Source organism: Heliangelus exortis, chromosome 1 (assembly GCF_036169615.1).
Source record: "Heliangelus exortis chromosome 1, bHelExo1.hap1, whole genome shotgun sequence".
Taxonomy (NCBI): Eukaryota; Metazoa; Chordata; class Aves; order Apodiformes; family Trochilidae; genus Heliangelus; species Heliangelus exortis.
Genome location: NC_092422.1, coordinates 3,394,339 through 3,414,463, shown reverse-complemented (window position 1 = coordinate 3,414,463; position 20,125 = coordinate 3,394,339). Strand labels below are relative to the sequence as shown.

The window sequence follows — 20,125 nt, the reverse complement described above, 5'->3', positions numbered from 1 at the left end:
CCTGATCCCTGGCCTGGCTGTGTCTGGGCACAAGTGCCCTGAGGTGGTTGGTAATCCTGGAAAGCTGCAGAAATAAAAGGAAATCCTAAAAGACTATTGGAAAGTTTTGTCCATCCTACATATATATATATATTTAGCTCCACGATGCTGTGGCACCATCAGTCAGACATGGGGGAATATTTGGGAGGTATATGGGAAACACCACCATCAGCTCATGGGGATTTTCAGTAATTCCAGCAATACAAGAGTTCCTCATAGACTCACAGAATTGTCACAGCTGAATAAAGACCTCTAGGATCACTGTGTCCAACTGTCAGCATCCCCCCCTAATAAAATATACATATCAGTGTCTGCATCACCCACTGGAGCATGTCCTGAAGTGCCTCAGCTACAAGGCTTTTAAAGACCTCCAGGGATGGTGACTCCACCACCTCCCTAGGCATCCCATTCCGACACCTGACTACTCCTTCAGTAAAGAAATTCTTCCTGATATGGGATCTAAACCTCCCCTGGTGCAACTTCAGGCCATTTCCTCTGGTCCTGTCATTGGTCACTTGAGAGAAGAGCCCAGCACCCACCTCCCTACAACCTCCTTGCAGGGAGCTGTAGAGAGCAATGAGGTCTCCTCTCAGCCTCCTCTTCTCCAAACTGAACATTCCCAATTCCCTCAACCTCTTTTTACAGGACTTGTTCTCCAGACCCTTCACCAGCTTGTTTTCCCTTCTCTGAGCTCACTCCAGCCCCTCAATCTCCTTCTTGTACTGAGGGGCCCAGTGCTCAATATTCTATTTCCTCACAGCTGTGGCAGGGTGGCTCTGGGTTCTTGCAGGTCTCCAGCATGCAAAACCCATCAATTAAGCCAGCTGGACCTGTTTTTTGGTTTGATTTTTTTTTTTTTCCTGAGCTTTACTTGCAGCCAGACCACAGAAGCCCAGGTTATCCTGGCTGTGTTGTTCTACCCCAGCTAAAGGCAGCCAAGAAGCTGAGCAGAGGAAGTGGGGAGGGAATGGGGATCAACTTGGTTACATCTTGAGAAATTTGCCCCACTGCACATCCCAGTGTTCCAGGAGAAGACAAAATGTCCTCTGCCTGCAACATGGGCTTGAGGAAGGCTCTAGCATGGACTACAGAGATGAAATAACCCCTCCCTTTATTGCCCCAGGCAGAAACCTTCAGAGATGAACCCAGTGTGGGACAGGGTGTGTGGTTTCTGGAGTTGACCTCAGCTCAGGGTAAATCTGGTGGCCTTGATGGCACAGACCCAGCAAAGCTGAGGGATGAGAGGAAGCAGGACAGAAATAGCCAGGACAACACAAGGTAATGACAACCACTACTGATGCTGGAAAACACCCAAAGCCTTGAACGTAGGAGGCAGAGCTCTGATGAACTCTGGCCAGGCTTGCAGGTTTCCTCCCAGCTCACTACAACTCTGTCCCTCTGTCCCCTGCATGTCCTGAAAGCCTTGCCCAGGGTATCCTGCCTCTGATGATGGTGTGGCCATGGCTCTTCCCTTTCAGCCTCACCACTACAGTGAAGATCTTTGGCCCCTTATAATCCAACCCAAACCAGTAAGTCAGTACCACTGGGATACCAAGTTTTTTCTTCTACCAACCCCTCTTATAGGCATGAATTCAAATTCCCCCAAACCAACACATGCTGGGCATGGAAAACCAGCTTGTTGACTTGCAAAGCCAACCTCAGGCTAACCCCAGTGTGGGTCAGGGCTGGGATTTGCAGGAAACCACCCACAAACCTTGGTTTTTCTAGCAGTGATGCAGATGATCGCCCTCTTGGTGGGAATTACTGAATGGTCTTCAAGATATCTGATACAAAAGTTGGGAAAAAAAAATCACATTAAGCTCCCCTGTGTGTGTTTCACAGTATTAAAGTATTTCAAATGATAAAGGGAAAGAAATTTTTTCCCTTAACCCACTTGATATTACTGAAGTGATGAGGCTGACACCTTCTCTTCTAAAGCATTAAGAGGTGCAGTGGGGCAAACATCTCAGAGCAATCATTTCAAGGAAGATCTCAGGGTATGAACAAGTCTTGTGAGTAGAATCATGAGCTCATAAGTTCTGCACACAAAACCCCAGCTTCTGGGTTCCCTACTTATGGTGCTGCTCTGTGGACAGCAGAGGATGCTCAAGGAGGAATTCAAAAAGGGCAAAAATGTAGTGGCACTACTGCATAACACTCCCCCAGACACTAATAATTTGCATCTGAAGGACTTCCAGGGACAAAGAATGGTAGCTTTTATCTTTAATATATGTATTTTACAGCTTTTGAGAGGCTCTTCATCAAAAAATTTGTCTGAGTGCTTTTTAGAACCCTTCCATACTTTCAGAATCTACAGAGTCCTGCAGTAAGGAGGACCAGAGCACTAGGCTGTGTGACCCCTGTTTGGTTTGGACCTGTTCTCTGCTTTATTTGATGCTCCCTGATTTTTATATATCAAAGGAAAATGAAGGAAAATCCTCCTTTTTGTTTCCCCAGCCAAGCCTCATCTCCCAGAACCTCTAACATACCTTCCTCCCATCTCTTCTCAGCTTGGACTTTTTGTCTAAACAATCCTTCCTGGTGTGGGAGCTGTTCCAGACCTCAGACTGTTTTTTCCCTAAGCCCTCCTCAGCTGAGCCTCACATCACTTTGGGCTTGGAGGGACCAGAATGTCCCTCAGTATCCCAGTTACAGGCACCCCAAGGACTCACAGATGTGTGATGCTCTTTCAGTCTTTATTACTCTCCTGACATCTCTTTTGTCTTGGCTTCCTTGAAGTCAACAGAGGAGAGAAATGTGGTTTCTGATACCCTGCAGAGCACCTAAGGGCTTGATCCCAGGACATGGATCCTGGTCCCAAATCTAACACACCCCAGGTATAGCTCAGAGAACCTTTCCCCTCTGCATCAGTGTCTTGGGCAAGGTGAGTCCTGCTCAGCATTTACAAACCTCTCTCTGGTGGGAGCTGTTCCACAACTGTAACCTGCAAGCACTGGAAGACTCATCATACAATCACAGACTGGTTTGGGTTGGAAATGACCTTAAAGATCATCCAGTTCCACCCCCACTTCCATGGCCAGGGACACCTCTCACTAGATGAGCTTGTTCCAAGCCCCATCCAACCTGGGCTGAGACACAGGGATGGGGCAGCCACAACTTCTCTGGGAAGCCTGTTCCAGGGTCTCACCACCCTCACAGGAAACAATGTCTTCTTCATATCCCATCCAAATCTCCCCTCTTTCAGTTTGCAACCACTCCCCCCTGCCCTATCACTCCATGTCCTTGTGTCCCTCCCCAGCTTTCCTGGAGCCCCTTCAGTCACTGGAAGGTGCCCTAAGGTCTCCCCACAATCTTCTCTTCTCCAGGCTGAACAACCCCAACTCTCTCTCCCTGGCTCCAGAGCTGCTCCAGCCCTCTGATCACCTCCGTGGCCTCTCCAACAGTGTCCTTCTTATGTTGGGAACCCCAGAACAGGACACAGCAATTCATGGGGTCTCCTGGAAGCTAAATCATAATAATCCTGAAAGTCCAGGTGCTGTTGGCAGCTCATCCTGGCACTGTAGATCCCTGCCATTTTCTATTTATTCTCCTGGGCCAACCTTCACATTAAACCCATCCCTCTCTCCAGCTCTGTCATGACCCCAGATTTATTTTGCTCTTTTCAAAGTCAGGAACTGCTGCAGTGAGGGGCTCTGTCTCCTGGGGGGGGGGAAGCCCCTTCCCAGCACAGCTCCCACCTTACAACCTTGTGTCAGAGGGGAAGAGAGGACAACTCTTGCTTCTGGCAAGCCCAGAATTCACAGAGGCTCAGTTCTACCAAAACTCAGAGTAACCTTGGTCATACCCTCTTGGCAAGCCTTCCTTCCTCCACAGATCTTAAAGCTGGAGGCCAGGCTGCTTGTCCAGCAAGAGCAGCAGTGGGAACCTCCACCCAAAGCAGCCTGTGAGGTCTATAATCAACCCTAAAGTGGAAGTTTTTACTCCTTTCATGCATGTGGGAGTGGTACTGAGGTCATCTGCACCCCAAGCAAACACTGGGTGGTTACAGGAGCTGAAATGCAGGGAACAGGATGGCAGCACCTGAACCTCTGTGCTGTGAAAGCCACTTGTGAGGTCTAAGAAGAGCTTGAAGCTTCTCTGCAATTGCTCCAAGACTTTCAATGGGATCCAACACTCAGTCTGACAACAGAGCCTGGATGTGGCACTGAGTGCCATGGGCTGGGAACTGCAGTGGTAGTGGATCAAGGGTTGGACTTGATGATCTCTGAGGTCCCTTCCAACCCAGCCAATTCTATGATTCTATGATTCTGTGGAGCCCAAATGGGCCTGAGTCAGGCATCTACTGGAGAAAGTCCAACAGAATGCTACAAGGATGATGAAAGGGCTTGGACATCTCTCCTATGGAGAAAGACTGAGACCTGGGGCTGTTCAGCCTGGAGAAAAGGAGGCTGAGAGGGGACCTTATTAAACTCTATAAATATCTGAGGGGTGGGTGTCCAGAGGAAGGGGTCTCTGTTTAGTGGTGCCCAGTAATAGGACAAGGAATAATGGGTTGAAGTTAGAACAGAAGGAGTTTGGCCTCATCATGAGGTGGAACATGGGTGAAGGTGATGGAGCCCTGAGCCAGGCTGCCCAGAGAGGTTGTGGAGTCTCCTTCTCTGGAGACTTTCAAATCCCACCTGGATGGGTTCCTGCCTGCCTGGGGGTTGGACTGGATGATCTCTAGAGGTCCCTTCCAACCTCCAACATCCTCTGATTCTATAGGTGGGAGTTGGGACCTATGTGCTCAGGCTGGGGAACACTCAGCCAAGAAATGAAGGGGTCCCTGGAGATTTTTGAGCTTGTGATTCCCAACTTAGGCATATGTGCTTGGCACACCTTCTACTCCAAATGCCTGCTTTTCCCTGGACTTCCTCACAGGGACTCTGAGCCCATCTCCAGGCACTTTGGACTGGACAACTCTCCAGGGGGTTGGGATGGATGAACAGCCTCAGCATAGACACTTGGGGCAGTCCTGTCCTGAGAAGTTTTCTGGCTCTACAAAACAGCTCAGCAGGGGGGACCAGACTGTCACAAACACAGCAGCTCACCCCATATCAAGTTCTCCTTGCAGGTTGCCTAGCAAATAAGAGTGTTTGATGGTGCAAAGCTCCCTGACGTGCTGTCCCCACATCCTGCCAGCCCCTTGGTACAGTGACACTCGTCCCACTCTGCTTCAGGAACAAGAAAACTCTGGCTCAGACCCAAAAGGACAATAAAAATTGCTGTTTCTCTTCAAAAAGGACCAGCAGAGCTGAGCTGGCAGTGAGTGGAGGCAGAAACTGCTACCTGACAGTTCAGAAACCCAAAACCATGGCTGGGACTGAGAGTTCCTGAAGCCACCTTTTTGGTCAGCCCCTTTCTGCTGGGTTTGGGAGCTGTTCCCTGCAGCTCCAGGAAAGGCTTTGAAATTAAAGCAATACAAAAAAAAAAAAACCAAACAAAAAAAAACAACAAACCAAACCCAAAAAACAAACAAACAACAAAACCCCAAGCCCAAACCCTCCAAGCTGACAATGCCTTCATTAATCACAGCAAAATCCTTTCCATGGCAACCCAAGGATTGCGAAGTCACAAGTTAGCAAGCATAAGACAGAAACACTGTACAGCAGCCCTGGTCCACAGAAACTTAAGAGTGGGTGAGATGAATTGGCTGCTCTGAGGGAGGGAAATGAGTTAGAAGTGAATTGTGGAATGACTTTGCCCCTTGGGAAAGGGGTTCATCCCTTGCTGGTGTCAGTGGGGAGATACTGGGAGTACATGAAGTGGCTCCAGTCTCGCCCCATCAGCACAACTTGAACATGAAACAGGGTTCAGACAAATGCATTTCAAAATCAGCAGAGCTCAGGGACTGGAAAACCATGGGTGGAAATTGTTTTGACTGTCAGCCAACCCTTGTTTCTCCCTCTTCTGCTGTCCCTGGGACAGTTCAGGCACAGGGTAAGGGAGATTTTCACAGGGATGCAGTTTTTGTTGGAAGCTTTGGCAAAACTCAGTCCAAAGCTGCAAAACCCTCCCAAATTTTCCTCCCCACCACGGGGACACCGTGGTCCCTCCCCTCATGGGAAGGGAGATAGGACCCAGAGCATCAAATAGAGAAGAAGGATGGAAGAGTTATCTTGCAACACAAGGCATGTACTCAACATCCTGAAGCAAAGCACAGGTTAACCCCATGGGGTTGGTTCTTGGACATCCTTTTGCCTGGAATATGAAGAGAAGCCCCCTCATACAAACATAACAAACCTGGACTTGTGAGAAGATCACTCCCACCTCCTGCCAGCTCCTTCTGCAGGGGGCATTTAGCAGAAGCAACCATGAAATCTTAGACCCACCAGCCTCTTGCCTTTCAAACTCTCCCTCCATGTTGCCTACAGGACAGGTCCCCCCCCTTACACCCCAATCTTTCCAGAGACACCAAGAGATGCCAGTTCCACCTTTCTTAGGACATCATGGCTAGGAAAGACTGGAAGTGCAGACCCCATGCACCTAAACCAGGCAGCAAAATGCAAACTTCTGTGTGTCTCAGTCCCTGCCCAGGGATGTTCCCCTGCCCAGGGATGGTCCTAACAATTTAAACACTCTGGGAAAGTCCTGGGTGCTGCTTACCAGCACAGGTGTGACACAAGGGGCCAATACCACCAAAACCCAGCCTGGACATGATCTGTGCTACCAGGGGAACCCCTCTACCAGCTGCCTGGGATCAGTTTGTGATTCAACCACCTGGGTGCTGCATCTGGAGCTGGGGCAGAGCTGGGGAGAGGTTAAGGTGGTCCCAGGACTGAGGGGCTGGGTGGCCAATGCCAGTAAGTCCCTGCAGCAGGCACACAGAACAACAGAATGGTTTGGATTGGAGGGGACATTAAAGATCATCCAGTTCCTAACCCCCTACCAGGAGCAGGGACACCTCCCACTGGATCAGGTTGCTCCAAGCCCCATCCAACCTGGCCTGAGACACTTCCAGGGAGGTTGCAGCCACAGCTTCCCCGGGGAATCTGTTTCAGCGTCTCGCCACCCTCACAGCAAAGAATTCCTTCTTAATGGCTAAATCTCCCCTCTTCCCATCTGAAACCTTACCCTCTCGTCCTGCCACTCCATCCCCAACAGCCTCTCCCCTCCTGAAGCCCTTCCACACATACCCCGGGATACACAAGCTCCGTGGAGTAAAGGCGTGGGGGGCTTCAGACCACATTCCAAGAGGGAATCCACAGACACAGACACCCCCAGACACCCCCCCGGGCTCACTGCGAGGTGACCTCAGCTAAATTAAGCAGCAGCTACAAATTACCGAGCCACTAATCCCTGCTGCAGGAGCCGAGCGGGCTGGGGGCCGTTGGACATTCCTGGCAAGTCCTGGCTTCATCCCATCCCCGGATCCCATCCCCTTCCCCACGTTTGTCCCTGGATGGTTGCCATGCAGCCCCCACTGGGTCCATCCCATCCCATCCCATCCCATCCCATCCCATCCCACCGCACCCCCATCGGGAGCATCCCCAGCCGGGTCCCTCTGGAACCAGTCCGCCACTCACCTTAGCGGGGCATGACCGGGACCGGGACCAGGACCAGGATTGGGACCGGGGAAGGGGTGCAGGTGCCCGGCGCGGAGCCGCGCTGCCTCCGGCACCGAGGGAGGGCAGCGCCTTCCCTGCCCGTGGCTGAGCTTCTTAGCGGGGGAGGAGCCGGGATTCAGCCAGCCCCCGGGATGGGTGTGTGTGTTGTGCGTGTGTGTGTGTGTGTGTGTGTGTGTGTGTGTTGTGTGTAAGTGTGAGGGGGTGGTGGTTCGATACCTCCATCCCGGAGACACCGCTCCCCGAGCATCCCTGCATCCTAAAGATGCGCCCTCCCGCATCCCTTGGGGTCTGCTCCAAGCCACGGACCCCTAAAGATCCCTTCTAGGAGTTACAAAGTCATTTTCAAGTCCTCCTTGTGCACCCAAAGGCTTCTTGGGCAAAGAGGTGGCTGAGAGGGTCTCTCTGCCCCACGCAGAGAGGTCTCGGGGAGGGTGGTGCAAAGAACCCTGTTGAGGTCCCGTGGGATGGAACCCACCAGCCTGTACTGGGAAATGTGGAAATAGGAAGAGGAAAAATACTTGAGGGGCAGGAAACTCGGAGCTGAGGTTTTGCATTAGAAGCTTAACTCTGACCTGGTGACTCCTTGCCAAAATCTGGGCTGGTGTCTTTTCTCCTTCCTGCTGAGAAAGGTGGGGTTGGCTTTTAATCGTGCTGTGAAACATTTCTGCAGCTTCTTGCTCCCATACAAAGCAAATGAACAGCACAAAACATGCCCTTTTCTTTTTGCTTTTTTGGGTTTTTTTCAGCATTAACACACAAGGTGATTCTAAGCTCTATTTTGGAACAAGGGTCTTGGTTCCCTCCTGGGGACCAAGCTGTCTTTTTTTTTTTTTCTTTTCTTTTTTTTTTTTTTTCTGACTGATTCTGCAGAATTAAGAAGCAAATAAGGTGGAGTCTCTTTCCCCCAAAGCCACACCAGGAACTCTGCTCAAAATATGGGAGAAGTTACATCATGACTTCCCCTTCCACATCACGACCTCCCACATCACAGCTGCCCCTTAAAAACTCCCCCACAGCTGCCCAGCCCTCTCGTGGGAACCAGCTCTAAATAGTCTTAGTTGACTTTAAGTTTAAGAGAGATGACTTCTGATGACCTTGGGTGCCAAGATGGTTTGTGTGGACATGAGGACAGAGAGTGGCTGTGCCAGGGAACAGCTTCTCTTGGGACCACGTCTGGAAAGGCTCTGGCCTTGGGCAGCCTTTTCTTGTACCCAGCATGTCCCATGGGTGGGTGGGTAAGACAGTGAGGGAGGCTCTAGCAGAGACAGAGGGGTGGATGGTGCTCCTCTGGATCCACAGGGAGAATTCCAGGAGCCTTTGGATGACTCCTGCTCAGTCGTGTCATGGGTGTGGGTCACAGGCCAGTCCCTGGGTATTTAATACATGGGACACTGGGGAAGGATTTGGCAGCACCTGAGTAGCTCTGAGGGACAAGCAATGAGTCTATCCTCTTGCTGAAAGCCATGACACCTCTGTAACCCTTCTTGCTAATAACTCCTGGTCCTTTTGAGCAGCAGAAGGCTCATATCCATATGGGGAGAATGTACACGAGTGTTAGGGTGGGAGGCTGCAGGGGACCCAGTGCCATGGAGAAATATTCCATCTGCATGGTAGGATGTCTGTTCCCACCTCTCACAGGTCAAAAGGAGACCCTAAAATGTCAGTTTAGTTTGTTGAACATAAGTGGGGAGAAATCCCTTGAAGATGGAGGGGCTGGTGGGCAACCTCCACTTTCAAGCCTGCTGCCCTGGTACCAGAGAATCTGAGATGTGGAGGATTTGTAGCTCATCCAGGCTTGCATAAACCTTTCTCTGACTGTGCACAAAAGTGAAGCCACCTGGTCTACACCAGAGAGTTTGTGATCAGCAAGGATTACAGCCCCATGGGTGCTCAGCTATATCTACTGCTCAGGAAATCCTCCAGGAGAGCATTAGGATGTTTGTGAGGTTGAGATATTTGTGAGACTCTTCCTTAAAGAATGGTCCTTGCAAGCTGTCTCAGTAATGGAAACACAGGGGGTAGGATGCTCCCTTCTCTACCCAGGGTTTGGTGACATGCTTCATACCAGGAGGTGATCCCAAGAGAATAAAAAGGCTTTTTAACTCCAGAATAAAAAGGCTTTTTCCACATGCCTGCTCCAGGCTCCTGAGGGTGGGCTGAAGAAGGCCACAGCTCCTCCATGCTACCAGGCTGGAAGCTGAGATGGGAACAAGCTGAGACAGGAGCAAGATCCCAGTGCCAGCACTTCGGGACCATTTGTTAGAGCAGCAAGCCTGGAGAATCCCCTGAGCAGGGACACTTTTTACTTTTCAAATGCTTCCAACATGCAATCTGCAGGTTTGTTTTCCCCTGGACACTTTTAAGATTCAGCTGGACAAGGTGATGGGACATCTTGTCTAGGCTGTGCTTTTGCCAAGAAATTTTGGACCAGGTCATAGAATCATAGAATGGTTCAGGTTGGAAGGGACCTTTAATAGTCATTTAATCCACCCCCCTGCAATAAGCAGTGACATCTTCAACTGGATCAGGTTGCTCAGAGCCCTATCACACCTCAACTGGAATGTCTCCAGGGATGGAGCATCTACCACCTCCCTGGGCAGCCTGTGCCAGTGTTTCACCACCTTCATTGTAAAAAATATTATGACCCTTGAGGTCCTTTCCAACCTGCAATTCTATGATTGCATGCTTGTTCTTTGAGGGAAACCACCCAAACCCCACATCCTCCCCTTGCTTTGACCATAATTTATTGAACAAATTTTTTAAGAGATCTGCAGAGCTTTTCCCAAATCAGGTGAAGCTCACAAAACCCCAAGTTCCCTGCATTGTTGTGACAGTGAAGCATAAGATGCAAAGGTTTTATAGTCAGAGGAGGTTTCCCTTCCCCCTCCATGGCTTTGCCCACTGACCTGAGTGTCACCTCCCCTGAAACCTCAGTGGTTGCCTTGCCTGAGTCTCAAAGTCCACAGAGAAAATAATTTGAATGGAGTGTGGTGAATCAAGCAAATTAAAAAGGCTCCACAGAGCCACCTTGTGCCCAGCAAAAGCATCCTGGGAGGAAACAGCAGTTTCAAGGCTGAGAGTCTGAATAAAATATACACAATTTATTTATAGGAGGTTTACAGCTGTACAAGGTTGGCTTTCTTTTTGGACCACCCCCTGATCTTGTGCAGCATGACACATCAGTGCCTTTGGAGATGAAGACAAGTCCTTGCCTGTTTTAACATGCAGATGTCAAAAAGAAAAGGATTTTCACAGAGTGCAATGCCTGGCTGCTTGCAACCATTGAAATGATGAACAAAAGAAATGGAAAAGAAATCAGACATGACCTGAAGGAGGCTGGGAAGTGCTTAGCACACCTGCCCTCCCCTCAGATAGTAATAATAATAATAATAATAAAAAAAAAGACAAAGCCCTGAATATTTCTGTTTAAATCATTCAAAGAGAACAAGGCATCAACATTTGGAATGGCATTTCAGGAACTGCCCTCCCCCCATCTGCTTGACAAACAAAACACGCACACAGAAAAAAAAGCAGAACAGGTGATTTTTGTTACTTCATTTGAAGTGAAGGAGGAAGAAAGCTGCTCTTTTAACCTTAAAAAAAAAAAAGCCAAATATTAATATTATTGAGACATTTTGTTGCTCCTGATATAGCATGATGATTTTTTTTCTTTCAAAAGATGCTACTAAAAAGCTGCCTTTCCTCTCATTATGGCTTGATTCTCTCCAGTGGGAAGGAAGGAGGATGCCCATGGGTTCTGGGGCATGGCTGCTCCTGAACAAGCATCAGTCCTGTTCCTTGGGGACCGTGGTAGAGGTCAGGGCACTCCTGGCCAAGTGGTTCTCATTTGCTGAGGTTCTCAGTAGCCTGATTTCCTGAGAAAACACAGCTAGTGCAGGCTACCCCCACCTTCTCTGATCTTCCTGGGATGTTCCCCCTTAGCTAAATAGTTTTCCTCCCTGCCAGGTGAGGGATCTTTGGACATGACAGTCCCTCTCACATCCCACTCTGAACAGGAGGACCCAGAGAAGCTGTGGCTGCCCCATCCCTGGAAGTGTTGAAGGCCAGGTTGGTGGATGGGGTTTGGAGCAACTAAATCTAGTGAGAGGTGTCCCTGCCCATGGCAGCAGGGCTGGAATCAGATGATCTTTAAGGTTCTTTCCAAACCAAACCATTCTATGAGTCTGTGAGATCTTCTAGGATCTAAACCTTCTGGCCCCACAGTGCCACTTCTGTTTGTGTTCAGTGGTGAGTCCCATGAACCCCGAGTCCCAGGGTAAAATCAAAATATCTCTGAACTGGTCTGCCCAAATTCAAGGATTTGCTTTGATCTTAGGGTCAACATATCCCTTTAGCTCCAAACTAGGAGCATCTGAGCCAGTTTTGCAAGATGCTATAATCAGTGCAAACCAGGAATACTTGGGACGTGGAAAGAGCATCCTGTGGGCCACTGCTTGCCCCTAAGCCCTGGAAAACAAGACCTAAGAAAATAAGTGATTTCACCCAAAAGCCAATACATAACCACAGTAGGTAAAGTCTGAAGATGAGGAAAGGGAACCAACAGCCTGCAAAAATCAGGGAAGTTGGACTCTATGGAGCTGGCAGCTAAGGAGACTTTGGGGAACATCTCACTACATTACAGACTTAGCAAGACTTTAGGGATTTGCAAAAAAAAAAAAAAAAAAATTAAAAATACAGGCTTGGAGCACAAACATGGGCATTTAGTAGGACAAACAGAAACCCTACTTGCTATGGCAAAAGAAAGCTTTCTTGTTCACTGGTCCCTGCAGGCAGAGGATTCTGCTCAGGCCAAAATTTACCCAGATTACATCATCTGTATTCATTCCCACTTGCATTCAGGGGACTGCAAAAGATTTGCTTGTTAGAGAAGCTGAGAGAAAATTCCCTTAATCTGCACCATTTTTAAAGGCACATGAATAAAAAAAAATTGACCTAAATGAGAAGAAAAAGAAAACCACTCTGCAACCTGCCCTGATCAGGCAAGGGTTTGTTGTGTGGCTCATCTGGGATGGTTTGTAAGAAGCTGGATTCTGCCACCCTGTGGAATAAGGAAGACAAACTCAGTCTCCACATCAAACCAGAGCAGGGCTGACCCCAGACACGGCCCCGAGGATAAGTTTGGGTTGTGCTTGTGAGACTGGTTCTGGCACCCTGCAACTCATCCTCCAGGCCAGGAGACTGGAAATTAAAGGTGAGAGCTGAGCACTGGTATGAATTCAGTATTTCCACCATTTTCAGGCTGCACTGGGAGCAGTTCTCCTCTTCTCTCCTCTGGCACAAGCTAAAATGCCACTATTTTTTTAAAAGAACTTGGGAAAGCGAGGCACTGAGAAATGATGCACTTTATGCAGCAGTAAAGATGGAGCCAAGTCAGCAAAGCTCTCCATCCCTTTGGCCTTCAGAGGAACTGATCTCCTCTTCTCTAAACACCCAACAACCCCAGCAGACAACCCACCCCAGCTACTGGGGAGGGCTCTGGGGATGGAGATAGCACGAAGACATGAAGGCAGCAGGCACCATGGCAGTTCGAGAGGCACACGCAGGAGCTGAGTCCAGACTGATCCCAAAACTCGACCCCAGAGAGTCCCACCATGTGTCCTTCAAAGCTACATGGGGCTCAATAAGACCCAGGAGGAGACAGCTCGTCCTCAAAACGATGGAGCCTTGTTGTCCCTGTAGATTTGGTGTACCTGGTGCACTTTTCTTCCAGTTGCACCATGCAAACCCATACCCAGAAAACACCCAAGTGGCCCCAGTTGATTTTTTCCCACTTCTCCTTTCCTGAGGTGCCTCCCCAGAGAAGCAATTAAATGGCAGTTTCACAGGAGATGACTCCATGGATGCTACTCCAGAACCAAGCAGACACATTGAACGTGGGTTGAAGCAGCTGATGGGACCACGGTGGCCACACGTGTGCGTGGTGGCACATCTGTGCCAGCCCGTGTAAACAAAGAGCACCAGGGCATCATCCTGCTCTGGCTGTCAGGACACACAGGGTGCCCACAGCGATCCCACGGGGCCCACGGTGGTGATGGAGGCTGCAGGGGATGCCAGCAGAAGGATTGTTGAGGTTCCCCCCCCCCCAAAAAAGGCACCATTTTTGAATGTTGAAAAACACAAGATTGGCTCCTTTTGAGTGGAATTCATGCATAGTCCATATATGCTCTGCAGATGGTAGGTAGGCCCTGTGTGGGGGTGTATATATATATATATGTAGGTATGTGTGGGTGTCTATTATACACATAGGTGGCACCAGGAGAAGAGTCCTTGAGTACTCTTAGATGTTGGTGAGGGTGTTGCTGCTGAGCAGCCTCACAGCAATGGTTCCAGGGAGATCATTTGATCTTCTGTTCCCCTTGTCCTGGAGGTGCAGTGTGTGCACTGACTGACGGTCGCTGGGATCCCCCTGCAGCACCACTTGGCCCAAAAACTCATCACTTATTAAGCTGTGGTTCCAGATCTGGGGGAAAAAAAAAAAAAAAAAAAAAAAAAAAAAAGGGACATGAAGGCAGATCATTGAGGGATGCAGCCAACCTTCATGCATAGGGTAGGAGAAGGGGTTAATGGGGCTGGAGCTACAGAGGTGGTTGAGGGGGGGGGGGGGGGGTCCACTCAGTAACTGAGAAGTGAAGGAATCATAGAATCCTAGAATCACAGAATCCTAGGGGTTGGAAGGGACCTCAAAAGATCATCTAGTCCAACCCCCCCTGCCAGAGCAGGGCCCCCTAGAGTACATCCCCTAGGAACGTGTCCAGGCGGGTTTTGAATGTCTCCAGTGAAGGAGACTCCACAACCCCCCTGGGCAGCCTGTTCCAGGGCTCTGTCACCCTTACAGTAAAAAATTTTTTTCTGATATTCAACTTGAACCTCCTATGCTCCAATTTACACCCATTACCCCTTGTCCTATCACTGGTCACCACTGAGAAAAGCCTAACTCCATCTCCCTGACACTCACCCCTTACATATTTGAAAACATTGATGAGGTCACCCCTCAGTCTCCTTTTCTCCAAACTAAAGAGACCCAGCTCCCTCAGCCTTTCCTCATAAGGGAGATGTTCCACTACCTTAATCATCTCAGTAGCTCTGCGCTGGACTCTTTCAAGCACTTCCCTGTCCTTCTTGAACTGAGGGGCCCAGAACTGGACACAATACTCCAGGTGCGGCCTCACCAATGCAGAATAGAGGGGGAGGAGAACCTCTCTTGACCTACTAACCACACCCTTTCTAATGCACCCCAGGATGCCATTGGCCTTCTTGGCCACAAGGGCACATTGCTGGCTCATGGGCATCTTCTTGTCTACCAGGACCCCCAGGTCTCTTTCACCTACACTGCTCTCCAGCAGCTCAGCCCCCAACCTATACTGGGACATCGTGTTGTTCTTCCCCAAATGCAAAACTCTACACTTCCCCTTGTTGAATTTCATCATGTTTCTCCCTGCCCAACTCTCCAGCCTGGAGATTGGTGGTCACAGCTCAGTCCTGGTGGTGAGTGGCTGAGTGCATCAGCCTTGGGGAACAGATATAATGGGGACAGTGGGAGGAGAAAGCAGGTAGGTGGTGGTCCAAGTAAAAGAGGGTCTCCATCTCTTGGCACACTGCCTGCCCCCTGGGTACCTGAACAATGATGGGTTGTCCTGGCTTCTTGCGGTAGAAGAGCCCTTTTGTGTCAAATTCTGGAGACACTGTGTTCTTCTGCACTGCAGAGCGAACCTTCTGCCCTTCACACTTTATGATCACATAAGGGTCAGCTCCTGAGGAGAGAGAAGGGTTTTTTTTAAAATTTGTCTTAGCTCCTGCAAGTCTTCAGAGCCCTTTTCCATGGGTCCCATGCAGTGCTTTTCCTCCAGCCCTCCCGAAGGAGATGGATCTCTACCAAAGAGTTCATTGTTGTGATGATCATGAAGCTCAGTAGATGGGCTCAGGCTCACTTCTGTTAGGTGACATTGTCCCTGAGCACCAGGTGCTGATAGACTGCTACACCTCTTCCTTGGCCACATATTCTACATAAACCCTTCTCTGTAACTTTCAGTCCTCCTGACCCTTGGGATCATGGAAGACACCAACCTGCTCACCTTTCACTTTCAGTGTTTGCTCTGATGAAGGCAAACAGAAATAAAGCTGTGGAAAACCAGCCCCACAGAGCTTGTTCCATGTAAGGAAACACCAAGATGAATGGCAAGAGCCTTCAAGCTCCAAAATCCAACTTGCTGCCACTGCAGCTCCTGTACTTCCCAACCAGGATGACCTTGGTTTTAATTTAAAGGCAATGCCTATCTGCCTCAGGAGGGACTGAGTGGTGGTCTCTCCTCTTAAGAAACAAGTGGTAGTACAAGAGGAAATGGCCTCAAGTTGTGCCACAGGAGATTGGATATCAGGGAAAATTCCTTCACCAAAAAGGTTCCCCAGGGTAGTGATGGAATCACCATCCCTGGAGGGATTTCAAAGTCTTTGTAGATGTGGTGATGAGGGACACGGTTTTGTGGTGGACTGGGCAGTGCTGGGTTAATAGTTGGACTTTGTGATCTTAAAAGTCTTCTCCAATCAAAAGAACTCTGAGATTCTATGGTTCTGTGGTTCTAGGACTGTGCTTTTTACCCCCATACCCAAATCAGTGGCACATCTTGAATTCCTTCTAGACTGAATGAGACTCAAATGCTGCAGGGGCTGAGTGTAAAGATTAATGATGAGGTAAGAGATGGCACAAAACTGGGTCAGAATTAAGAACCAAGATGTGCTAGTTTATGAGATGAAGAAATTAAGTCAACTCTGGCTCTGGGAAGGTTTGGTGAGGAACCAGTAACAGGATGGGGAGCATTAGGATGGAAATGTCATTTAAGGACTTTTAAAGAAGTTCTTTGAAGATGGTTTTTAAGAGTATTTCCTGTGGAATCATTGGTGGTAGTGAGAGACATGGGAAAAAGAAAGATGGGGCATTGAGAGGCAAGCAGGAGAAACGAGTGGGAAGTGGAAGAGAAAGTGGAAAAGGCAAATTCTTTAAATATACTGAAGCAAAACACTCATAGGGACCAAGGAGGCTACAAGGATGGAGACTAAATCTACCAAGTTCAGAGCCTATCAGCCCATAGCTGGACAGCACCTGAGCTTCCAGGAAAAGGGAAAGAATCAGCAAACATTTTCCCCTCTTGAAACAAGTGCTCATTTGGGGAAATTTCAATAGAGAATGAGCTATTGCTAGGGAAATTTAACTGCCAGAATGCATTTTCTCCCTATGAGCTTTAGGAGCTGTGATGGAAACACAGCCCAGGTGGATGAGTTTTCTTGTCCAAAGGAAATGTGGAAATGCAGAGGAACAAAGCACCCACTTCTGAGGCTCAGGGATTTAAGAACCACATCTTTGGTTGCCAGACCACCTCCTTGCTTGCTTTCTGCTTGGGAGGATCTGATTCCCCTGCTGAGACACAGCTGCTGGATTTCACAGCTCTTTTTCCAAACTAGCCTGGTCTTTTGGGATGTCCCACTAAATCCTCAGATTCCATCAGTTGGAGCCAAATTCTCATCTGTAAATCACTATTTCCAAGTAGTGTGAAAGGCTTGGGCTGCTGGGAAATGTGAGATGCAACTGCACTGGAAACAGCTGGAAAAAGCCATTCCCAGTGGTCTGTTTCTGCAAAAAAAAAAAAGTTTTATGGCTTCAGAATCTGCATGTACCCTTGTATGAGGGGAAGATAAGTCTCCTTGTTTCTGTGAACAGTTCTGAGACTTTTGGCTACTCATTTTCTTTCATTACTATAGATACACTCAGTGATTTGGAACAGAAAAAAAACCCCTACCCACCATAAAAGTCCCTCCCCAAACATAGGAGGGACAGGAGAATTCTCTTTGAGGCATGTGCTAAATAAATAAATTGAGATAGTCCTTGCCCTACTGGATGACCTTGCTCAACACCTCAGGGCCTTCATGATATGTAGCCCTGATAATAATGACTGCAAAAAAGAATTAATCATATTTTTAAGTTCTAGGTTTTTTATACTTTAAATATGGGCTGAAAGTGCCTGGCTAAACCTTGCCACATTCAACACATTGGCTTGGCTCAGGAGATGGAGGAGAAGGGCTGGGATCTGTTCCATTCCCAAGTACAACCATCTTCCAGCACAAGTCATAACCACCCCTGGGTTTCTTGCTCCAAATACTCCAGGAGGAGTCAACGTGGGGCTCTTTTCATGAGGTTCTGTGTGGCTGCAGCCATGGCAAGGCAGTGCTGCTGCTGTCTTTCAAGCAAGAGAAGTGTTGGATGTCAAAACTGCATCAGAGCAAGGTAGGACCAAGGAGGGAGACACACATTGACTGTGCTGGTGGTGGTTCAGGTCATCTCAAAGGGTTCCTGGGGACCAAGTGTGGAGCAGGACTCCAAGGAAACAGAGGGAGAGACCCTCAATCCACACCATTCCAAAATGGGCTGAGTTGGTCCCACCATCTACAGAAAAACATCCATAAAGCCTTCAGTGATGAAGACTCCCCCAGCACATCAGCCTGTTCCATGGCTTCTCTGTCCTTAATAAAAAGCCTTGAAATACAATTCCTGACTTGTACAGCTGCTCATACCCAGGAGGAAAGCCAGGATTGTTATAGACTCACTGTTTGGGGCTTTGGGGAAGTTTTTGGAAGATCTCCCAAGGATCTTAGACAACAGCCTAAATATAAACACCTCCCAGATCATGTCCACAACAAGAAATGAGATAGATTCTCCATGGACTTTCTGGTGTCTGTATCAGGCATATTCACTGAAAAAAAAAAAACCCAACCTTTGGACATAACAAATCCCAGCAACATCCCAGTTCATGAAACCCCTTTTTCCACTGAAACAGCCACCTCTCAACTCCTCTGAGACTCTATGGACAACAATCAGGGAAAGCCCAGTACCTCCTTGGGAATCCTGATTCTTGAGCCCAGCTGCAGCGAGGACGTGGATCTGGGACACCACTTGTGGGTAACCACACATCCCCGTCCAGCAGGTGTGTGGTGGCTCATCCAGTGTCAGCTCTCTGCAGGGAAAAACATGTGGCATTTGAGGCACGTCATGAGCAGGCCAGAGAGATTGCTCTAGCAAGATTAAGAGGACTCTGCAGAGGGACCTGGACAGGTTGGAGAGTTGGTCTGATTCAAGCAGGATGAGGTTCAACAAGGCCAAGTGCCAGGTCCTGCACTTTGGCCACAACAACCCCATGGGGAGCTCCAGGCTGGGGACAGAGTGGTTGGAGAGCAGCCAGGCAGAAAGGGACCTGGGAGTCTGGATTGACAGGAAGTTGAATGTGAGCCAACAGTGTGCCCAGGTAGCCAAGAAGGCCAATGGCATCCTGGGCTGGCTCAGGAACAGCGTGGCCAGCAGGTCCAGGGGAGGGATTCTGCCCCTGTGCTCAGCTCTGGTGAGGCCACAGCTTGAGTCCTGTGTCCAGTTCTGGGCCCCTCAGCTCAGGAAGGAGCTTGAGGTGCTGGAGCAGGTCCAAAGGAGGCAACTGGGCTGGTGAAGGGATCCAGCAGAAATGCTGTGAGGAAGGGCTGAGGGAGCTGGGGGTGTTGAGGCTGGAGAAGAGGAGGCTCAGGGGAGACCTCATTGCTCTCTACAACTCCCTGAAAGGAGGTTGGAGCCAGGGGAGAGTTTGGCTCTTTTCCCAGGCAACTCTCCAGCAGGACAAGAGGGCATGGTCCCAAGTTGTGCCAGGGGAGGTTTAGGTTGGACATTAGAAAGAATTTCTTTATGGAGAGGGTGATCAGGCATTGGAATGGGCTGCCCAGGGAAGGGGCGGATTCTCCGTCCCTGGAGATATTTCAAAAGAGCCTGGATGTGGCACTGAGTGCCATGGGCTGGGAACCACGGGGGGAGTGGATCAAGGGTTGGACTTGATGATCTCTGAGGTCCCTTCCAACCCAGCCAATTCTATAATTCTATGGTTCTATGTCCTGCCTCTTGGACACCCTTTAAAGCAAGCCAAAGTTTAGCTCCAGGCAAGGCTACGACCAATTCCAATCAGGAAAACCTCGTGTCTAAAGCCCAGGGGGCTCTCTCCAAAGAGTCATCTCCACCCCATCACTTGCTCCTTACCTGCAATCTGAAGGCACATCAGTGAAAACCCTGAGAAGGAACTCTCCTACATGGCCAGGGTCAAAAGTGGTGGGGATGATGACGTAGCGACCTTCCTTCAGGTCTGTCCTCAGGAAGACACTGCGGGAGTTGATGTAGATGGAGCTGGCCACCTTCTGCTGCAGGGTGTGCATCCTGTAGTTCCTGTTCAGCTCCACCTGGGAAGAGACCACAAAGGGATGGTCAACAGGCCAGCACTGAGAACTGACTCTTGGGATCCACCCTGGGAGGCCAAACTGCAAGGATTGAGCCCACAGGGCTGTGAGACCTGGAACACAGAGAACCAGAAAAATGGTCCCAGCTGGGCTGGATGGAATAGAGACATGGAAGTGGCTCTCCCAACAGGGATGGGAGAGCTGGAGCTCAGAGAACCAGAAAAATGGTCCCAGCTGGGCTG

General features: G+C 49.3%; 2 protein-coding genes across 3 annotated transcripts in view; both read right to left on the bottom strand.

Annotated features, from left to right (window-relative positions):
* Window positions 1–7,706, bottom strand: part of MYO7A (myosin VIIA) — a 115,039-nt gene extending 107,333 nt beyond the window's left edge. Inside the window, exon 1 of the mRNA XM_071766289.1 lies at window positions 7,566–7,706. The gene's annotated coding sequence lies outside the window, so the exon portion shown is untranslated. The remainder of the gene's footprint in view (window positions 1–7,565) is intronic.
* A 2,981-nt stretch (window positions 7,707–10,687) lies between these two features.
* CAPN5 (calpain 5) overlaps window positions 10,688–20,125 on the bottom strand; it is a 65,659-nt gene continuing 56,221 nt past the window's right edge. For both annotated transcript variants that reach the window (XM_071766897.1, XM_071766960.1), the window contains 4 exons: window positions 19,690–19,886; window positions 18,510–18,631; window positions 15,243–15,379; window positions 10,688–14,088 (listed from right to left, as the gene is read on the bottom strand). In XM_071766897.1, the coding sequence (XP_071622998.1) occupies window positions 13,906–14,088; window positions 15,243–15,379; window positions 18,510–18,631; window positions 19,690–19,886 (639 nt within the window). In that variant the 3' untranslated portion in view covers window positions 10,688–13,905. The remainder of the gene's footprint in view (window positions 14,089–15,242; window positions 15,380–18,509; window positions 18,632–19,689; window positions 19,887–20,125) is intronic.